The 8932-nt window shown below is 36.2% G+C and overlaps 1 protein-coding gene across 1 annotated transcript; it reads left to right on the top strand.

The window, feature by feature from the left end:
- The first annotated feature begins 1589 nt into the window (after window positions 1–1589).
- LOC103705140 (spindle and kinetochore-associated protein 1 homolog) lies at window positions 1590–8041 on the top strand. Its single transcript, XM_008788764.4, has 9 exons — window positions 1590–1804; window positions 1905–2029; window positions 2130–2239; window positions 2327–2405; window positions 2955–3022; window positions 4892–4997; window positions 5075–5104; window positions 5284–5397; window positions 7680–8041. The coding sequence occupies exons 1-9, from the start codon at window positions 1708–1710 to the stop codon at window positions 7755–7757; spliced, it is 807 nt and encodes a 268-aa protein (XP_008786986.2). The 5' UTR covers window positions 1590–1707; the 3' UTR covers window positions 7758–8041.
- Window positions 8042–8932: the final 891 nt, after the last annotated feature.

An 8932-nucleotide genomic window follows, 5' to 3' on the forward strand; every position in this document is an offset into this window, starting at 1 on the left:
TAAACCCCACCCTCTTCAGACAGACACACACACGCGCGCGCGCGCACACACACAGACAGAGAGAGAGAGAGAGAGAGAGAGAGAGAGAGAGAGTATAATAAAGTCCAAAACAATAAATAAAGAGAGAAATATGGATGAAATCAAATGAAAGAAAAAGAAAACTTGAGTTGCAAAATACTTTTTTTAAAGTTTTAGATAATGGGTTATATCCTTTATGGTGTTTTCAGTATCTTTCCATTACATTATACATACAATAATATAGAAAGATAATAAATAGACGTTATAGTATGTTATTTGATATTATAACATATTTGTAGTAACATAAATAATGATCGTAATTTTTATTTGCACCTTTATCTAAATATATTTTTTTCAAATTTAGATTTTTTTCGCAACCAAATTTTCTTCTACATGTGAGTTTATGGTCTAACAATATTTTTTAGTCGATGATAAAGTGAATTAGAAATACTGATATTTTCTCATTATTTTCCATTATAATTCCACTATAATAGCCATCCTAACAATAACTATTTTAAGCATGGAAAATTTGAGATATTATCTTTAGAGGTAGATAATAGCTATCAATAATGGTTTCAATGGGGTTGACATAATACATTATGTAAAACCTTACTCCACTCATAGGAGAGACAATCAAACAACTTATTCAATATGATGTATCATGCAAAATTATGTTCGAGTAATTCATATCAAAACCCAAAATCATTTGGGACTGTGTAATATATTAAAATCTTCATAAACTCATTTTATTACCGAGGCAGCACACTAATTTTTGGTACAGTGATATAAGTTCAGATCCTCTCTATTATACTACTTGTATTAGAGAAACTATTACACAATAAAATTGATGCCATGTTACATAGGCCATGAATGTCAAAATGTTAGGAAGGCAGAGATGGAGGCCAGGAGTTTGATAGAAGGAGAAAAGGGGATGGTAGAGATAATGAAGAACATTAGTGGGATCATGTTTGTCGGTATTTTCTTTTTTCCACCGATTTATTCAATGTGCTAGTTTTACTGTGGTTTCTCAAAGCCCTATCTAATACCTTATGATTTGGTATCAATGTAACTGCGTAATGTTCTTTCCTTTAGAAATAGTGTAATGTAGAGGATCCAAGCCTGCTGCAACATGTCATGATCATAATAATTAAAACCAATTTCAACTATTTGAATATGACTTGGATCAATATCATAGAATAGGTTGATAAATAATTTCAATTTTTATTAAATTGATTACAACAATTATTGATAGATGCAAGCCTGCAATAATTTTTTTTTTAGTTTTTCAAATTCAGTGGAGCTTTTTCAACTTTCAATCTCCCTAATTGTAACCTACAATGAATATTATAGCATGCGGCATACTTCTTAGTTCCAATCATCCATGTCTCCTGTAAAATGAGAGGGATAGAAAAGTTAGACAAGCAGTGGTTATGTTCAAAAGAAAAAGGCTAAAATTATTTGATAAATCAAAAGGACAAAGTTAAAGGAACCACGGCCGGCCACAACTTTCCCGCCAAGACACCATGATTTAAAGTTGGGAAAGCATCATAGCAAAAAAAAAGTCGGGAAAGTATACACCGTAGGCCAAAAACAAAGAAACCTGAGCCGCGACTGGGCGAGAGCGAAAACGAGTGAGGAAGAAGGGAAGAGTAGAGAACAAGAAAATAAACCAGCGAGAGAGGAGACGGCATGGATCTGAAGGAAGCGGGCTCTTCCCTTGACGGTCTCATCTCCTCCTTCAACACCCGCATCGTTGAGCTCCAGGAGCTCGTCATCGCCCGCAACAGTAATATTTCTTTCGCTATTTCTTCTCGCCCTCGATCCGTTTCTTGTTTGACCACGTAATAGCGGAATGAAACCCTAACATCACAATCGCAATCTTTTAGTTTATCCGGCCACCAGCATGTCGGATCTCTCTGCCGTGGATACGACCCTGAAGACTATGGAGTCTCAGATCCAGGCCATCAAGGACCGATTGCAAGAGGAGAGAAATGCAATCCCCAAGGCCAAAGTTTGTCCTTCCTTTATATCCATATCCCTCTCTACAATTTATCTTTGCAAATTCTTGTTCGGTACTGAAAAAGTTGATTTGATCTCTGTGTTCGACACAGAAACTCATTGAGTTATCTCAGCGACAGCAGCGGAAGCTGCAGCACATGCTCGCTCACATGCCCTCTGGCATGTACGAGAGCATAGGCCATTCGGATCAGACCCATTCGAGGTTATTGCTGCTGAGAATATTTCAGTTTGTAATTAGGTTTTAGATTTTGGATGCTTGGAAGTGGTCTTACTTACATTTTGGTTTCAGTTTGATTCCAGATGCGCTCGGCTCTGATTTCTTGTATGTGCATTCTAAGGTCAAGGAAGAGCCAGCTGTGGTGCCCAAGGTAAGAATGCCCGGCCTATAGCTGGTGCAGGATTCATCATCACTTTCAGATTGTTTAGGCTGCAATTCTAGTATATGGAACATGAATCAATGTGAGAAGTACTTAAAATCACATTATGACTTTTGGAGGATGTGCATGATTCTTGAATCTAAAATCATCTAATTCACCAACAATTATTGAATTTATGGATTAATGCAAAACACCAAAGCAGATTAGAGAGGATTATGATGCTAGATATAAAGAAGGGTGCATAGATCAACAAATATTCATGAGATCATGAGGAATGGAGATTGTTAAAATACTTAAGGTCGTAGACATGGCAAGGGTAAATCTTCTGAAGATACTTGGCTTGCTGGAGCTATCTGATAAGAACATGGTGAATAGGAAATAAGTATGTCGATTGGAGACCTTCAAGCCATTGATCATGGTAGAAGGCCTCCAAAGATGCACCTGCTTCTTGAGCCACTACTAGCATGCTTGCTTCACTTTGGGTTGTGGTGTGCTAAAATTGTGCCCTCATTTATCTAGTAGATGTATTTTTTTTTGCAGGAGAAGAAGGGTCGATCTCCTGCACCCCGTTGGTATATAATTGCCGAGGAGCTTGATTCATTGTCATCGTATGCCCATAACCCTTTTCAGATTTACTTTCAGTTTCACTTCAACTATTATGCCAATTGCAAATTGCGTATGAAGCCTATAAGCAGTTGCATAAATGTCTACATAGATGCTAATTTAATTTGAAAATCGGCATCTAGTGAGTGAATCAATGTGCATGTATATTTAGATATTCAATCTCAAATCTCATTGTTTGTAAGATATTGGCTCTAGCTTGCCAATTTGACATCCTGTATTCACTAACTAAATTAATGGAACAAGTCTTATTTGTTGAGACAAGTGAAGGATGTGTTCTGCGAGAACTTTGGAGATGATTGCTGCACATAAATGATCATCATGGCATAAGGTAACAAAAATTAAAGGTTTTAGTTTCTCAATTAATTTCAGTGGACGCTGCACCCAAATTAAATCCAAATATGATACGGATTTAGTTCACCATACATTACTTATACTAGTACATGTGCATGCGCAATTGCATATTTAGAAATATAAGATGAGATACATTGCCAATGCAGATGAGTCTGAGAAGATAGAGTTTGGAAAGAGAGAACATCAGTTAAACATAGTACAGATAGTTCAGAAACCGAACATGATTTTCTAAGATTTCAACTGTTATGCCATTAATTCTTTGTCCTTTGAATGGAATTTTACTTAAAAATAATGAGAATTTGGTTAAAATAAATTAACCGACCAAAATACTCAGTCTGTCCTTTTTAATATAGCACAGATCATGATTGGTGAATTAATTAATACATACATCCATCATTTATCACAGAAAGTTATTTCTTACTACATTTTAAATGTCTATGTTATGTCTCAAAGTAGTACTTATCCCATATTATGTTGATTGTAAGTTGAATCAGGTAAGTCCCAAAGTTGGTGTTTTGGGTCTCAAGGTAGTTATGCTTTTTCTTTTCTTTTTTCGAATGAGAAGTAGTCATGGATTTCACTAAGGAGTTTTTGGAATCTTGAGAGTTGTCACATAAAACAGAAGAATATAACTGCTCGAAATCACTCTCTCCCTCCCCCCCCCCCTCCCTCCCTCCCTCCCTATCTCTTGTTCATGTGAGGTATGCCCCTTTTATCTTCTCTGTTTTCATCTTTCTTTTCATTCTCTGTTTTCTATCTTTTCTTTATTTTTCTTATTAAAAAAAATATTATCATCTTGCCAACTCGTCTCCTCTCTCCTCACTCATATAACAAGCTATATTTTGTACTTGTTTCCTGTCTTACCTTGTTAAAGTGGAATTGAAATTAAATGGAGGAAACTGGTGGGGAGGGAATGGAATGATCTTAGCATCTCTTTTGTAAGTCATTGAATCCTCTTCCTCCTAGCCTTTTCAGTATTGATAACTTGTTACTCTTAGATAATATCAAATGTATTTTTGAGCGAGATTGCATCAGTTCCAGAAAAAATACATTTTGGGGAGTAAGGGGTAGTGATGAGAGTGGGAAGCAAGTTCCCTTGCAACTAGGATTTCTTAGCTTTTTGAGATTAAACATTTGCATGTAAGCTTGTGTAAAGTTTAGAACATGCACTACTACAAAATAATGGCATTGGAAGCATCAAAGGGCTAACCTTGAATATTTGTTCATATAGAAGATTTGTCTTCATGGTAGTCCCTTGTCTAAACTTTGTTAACTACACTCCATAATCTATCTCTTCTTATGTACTATTATGAACAGGTAGTAGGCAAAAGCTGAACTATAAATTGGAGTTGAAGTATTATCTCAAAATAACTATATTCCAATGTGAACAATATAATTTTGTATAATATAGTATTATCTCAACATAACTATTTTCTAATGTGAACAATATAATTTCTCATCAGTCACGCACCCAACTCCATCTTCTGCTCTTGACCTTGCAGTTATATGAGAGGGAGGCTCACACTAGATAAGGTCAACATTGCTATCAACGAGATAGCTACATATGCGGATGCAAATGCTCAACTCATTGCATGCCCCAAGAAGAAGGTTAGAGTTAGCATTTTCATTTATTTACCAACTCTGTGTTTTTGACCCCTGATCTTAATTATTATATGTTCATGCAGTTAGCGGAAGACACTTGGGAAAGGGCTTTAGTGAGTAAATTTATTTTCAGCTTCAGCACTTCTTTTGTGTCTTACATGTATACATGCATGCATCCAAGCAAGTACAAATATAAATGTATATGCCAGATGGCCTTAATAAATAGGCATGACCTAGCAATTGTCATTTTTTTTATTTTTTAAAAGTAAAATCCTGTGTTCAATGACCACAGGAACTAAGAGACATTGCAATGGCTGAAGCAGTGAAAGGCAAGTACTTTTTCCTTGAAACAGATATAAAAGGGCCAGGACTGAAACTCGATAACACAGGGAAGGCAATTCTGACAGTAAGTGCTTCAACTTTCAACTTCTGGATGGTGTCTTTCCCGAAAATTCTCTCATTAATCATATTGAAGAACCCTAGGATACTGCCTTTCAGAATTTCTCCTATGTTTGAGTTATTGTAGATTTGAGGGTAAGGCTGTAGATGGGTCTGGTTTGGATGAGCAAATCCAAAATTGGAGCCTGCCTTGAATTTATATAGGTCAGGGCTATAGATCAGACAATTAGCCGACCTAGTTGGAGATCCTAGCTTGTCCCAGAGTTTTAATGATAGTCCTTTTATACACATTATGCTGTTACAGATTTTATACATGTTCTATATTCTGTCGGTGTTATCCAAGCAGAATCACAATTTCTGTAACTATACAGCATGAGAATATTTAAAGTAATCCAAGAAGCTAATGCCTACTACTAAGGCCCCGTTTGACAGAACTGTTGGCGGTAGAACTTTTTGCAGTAGAGCTTTTATAAAAAGCTATTTGTTGTTTGGTAACTATATTTCTAAAGTACTATAAAACTTTAATATGTATTTGGTAAACAAACTGAGAAAGTATTTTTGATATGACAAAATGACCATAAAGGACATTGCATAGTATTATACAACAGAATATAATAAAATATAATATATATTAATATATAAATATATGATATAGTATAATATTATTATAATGTAATATAATATTATTATAGTATAATAATATAATATTGTATACTATAGCATAATAATTTAACATAATTTGATATTAACATAATATATCAATGTATTATGATATAATGTAATTTAATATTATATTTATAGTATAATACAATAATAAAGGTATAAAATATTATAGTTATTATCATTATATATTAATATTTTATTAATATAATACTTTTAGAAAATTCTGCAGATTTTTGTAATATAAAGGAACATTTTCTGTAATTATAATATTTTATCATGGATATTTTGGTCCAAAAAGAAAAAAAAAATTATAAATCAACACAGCTTTCTGACGCATGCTAAAAGTGTTTTTTTGAAGAAGCTCCATTTTGAAGCTTTTCTCAAGAAGTTGTTTTAGCTTTCTGGCAAAGCTAAAATAGCTTTCTGATTTTTTTACCAAACACCTCTATTCAATGCAAAAGTACTTTTAGAGGGTTAGTAAGTGCTTTCTAGCCTACCAAATACTCTGCCAAATAGGGCCTAAATTTTTAAACAATTTTATTAGAATTTAAATTGTTCTATATCTTACTTTTATTCTTTTCCCCTCTCTAAGCTTTAATTCTTAATGAAAGTGATGCTTTTCAACGGACATGCTATCCACATAATATGTTTATGCTTCAGATTTTTACCAGACAGATGATTATCGTGCTACTAATTGTTGTTTGTAGTGATGCAATTTTAACTTTTGCTGTTCACATCTTGGGGTGTGAATTTGTCATGCTATCTATGAGAACTATGGTTTAGGTGAGGAAATATATTGACTTTATGGTATGGGGTTGAAGGTTTCAGTGCATATACAAATAAACTAGGGTTTGGGGCTAGAAAATTGGACCAAAACTAAATCTAAGAGCCATGTATGGGTATCTAGTCATGGTAGCAAACAGCTGGGGACCTATTACTGATTGCTAACAGCAGCAGTCAATAACAAAGTAGAACAACGACTTGAATTCAGCTTTTTATCGTGAGCAGCAGATTCTGCAAAGAGCTAAAGCCTAACTTCCCATCCCTTTCTCAGAACCATGGTACCATCTTATTGGTCAGAATTTCATCTCTGAGGATTAGTGGCACGCATACACCTTCAAAGAGACACTCTTTCTACGATCTTCACTGGGCACCCATGTCCATCACCAATGATTAAGACAGTACAGTTAGCTGTTGCTGAATGAAACGGCTGTTCCCCGTTCCATAACATCCAATCTTGCATCTCCGTCGGATGCAACTTCAGCTGTTTCAGTGTTTTTTCATTTCTGTGGGTGTAGGTATGTAGCTCAGAACTCTCTGTTTGCTGTTTTCTCGATTTGGAACGAACTTTATTAGCCTGGATGTTCCAGTGCCGGGGAAAAATAATAGTTGAGTAATAGTCCACCTGATACTTTTCACAGTTGATGGGTGTCGGTCATTTGTCTAGATAAGAAATAAATTAAGAAGTTAATAATCTTAAAATTTAGATATCATGCTTGGAATTTTGAAATATCTGACAACCACGAGAAAAGATCCCGTGAAAGCATATTTAACAACTGTTTCATAATTGTATCTCCGTAGGAAGAAGCGATGAACTTGCTTACATGTACATACTGTGATCTACAGGTCCTTCGCCATCTTGGTCGTATCCAGGAGGCTCGCATTGGTCATCACCGCGTGTTTACCCTTTCAAAACGTCAGTGATGGTGTTGTAACTTTTTTAATTTTCAAAGACCAATTTAATGCGACTGGAATTTTCTAAGCATCTGCCATCTGCTATAGCTAATCTCCCCCTGAATATCTTTGCCCAAAAGTGCTGTAACTGCAGGTCTCTCTACATTGTGAGTAATTTTATTTTTCTATAAATTCTATTTTATATGGCATAACGTCATGAAGGAATGAACCGATTCACTTAATGACATCTCCAAATTGAGGGATGACCCGGCATTTCAAGGGACTATTTTCTTCGTGCAGTTCGTGCCAAACCGGTTGTTTTCCTCTCTTGCAAATGTTTATCTATCTACATTATCTAGTATCTTTTTTCTATTATTTATTGTACGTCTGATATTATTATGCATGTTCCTATTCAGTTCTTTCGTTTTTGCATATAGAGCAAGAGACTGGGCACGGCTATGAGCGATGTTGTGTGTGATAGTCATAAATAATAATATGCTAAGATTTAGAATCACAATAATATCTTATTCAAGTTTGAGAGATATATCTGCGGAAGATATATTGAATACATTCTTCAATCACCTGGAGTAATAGCAGCTGGATCTTCCCTTTTTTGCTCCTCATAAAAGATAGCCGTCAATGGGGCAAGCTATCAACCATATGGAGAGGAGAGGGGGATCTAGTCTTTATACAAAAAATATAAAGGAGCTTTTCTATTAAAGGTTCCAAAACCCTAATTGAGTTTCCTGACCTACATACCAAAATTACCACAATAAACAGAACTCAACCCTATACATCTAAGGTGCACCAAAGCTCATAAAACAAAATGATTACACATCATATTGGGCTTAATCATAGTATCTGTTACGGGGGAACTAAGCCGCCATGCCCCACGTGACCGGCACGCGCGCCCAGGAAGACTACGGCTGCCCTTTGATCCAGCGCTCCGACCCCGAGTCGGACATCCTCGGCTCCGCAGCCCGACCCCGAGTCGGCTGCCCTTTGATCCAGCAATCCGACCCCGAGTCGGATATCCTCGGCTCCGCAGCCCGACCCCGAGTCGGCTGCCCCTTGATCCAGCGCTCCGACCCCGAGTCGGAGATCTCTTGATAACGACAGGCTATTCCCCAGAGGCACGCCGCGGCCTCCTGCTCCACTACTCCCTGCAACGGCTGTATCCGATGCTGCTCCACGATCTCCTGCAT

The sequence above is a fragment of the Phoenix dactylifera genome, chromosome 2 (assembly GCF_009389715.1).
Source record: "Phoenix dactylifera cultivar Barhee BC4 chromosome 2, palm_55x_up_171113_PBpolish2nd_filt_p, whole genome shotgun sequence".
NCBI classification, from domain to species: Eukaryota; Viridiplantae; Streptophyta; class Magnoliopsida; order Arecales; family Arecaceae; genus Phoenix; species Phoenix dactylifera.

What these genes read in the sequence shown, in the direction of transcription:
- LOC103705140 (XM_008788764.4), top strand. Translation starts at nt 1,708, where the DNA reads ATGGATCTGAAGGAAGCGGGCTCTTCCCTTGACGGTCTCATCTCCTCC. An exon ending in AGCCAGCTGTGGTGCCCAAG is followed by an intron (nt 2,406 to 2,954) that starts GTAAGAATGCCC and finishes TTTTTTTTGCAG; the next exon opens with GAGAAGAAGGGTCGATCTCC. An exon ending in GAGCTTGATTCATTGTCATC is followed by an intron (nt 3,023 to 4,891) that starts GTATGCCCATAA and finishes TTGACCTTGCAG; the next exon opens with TTATATGAGAGGGAGGCTCA.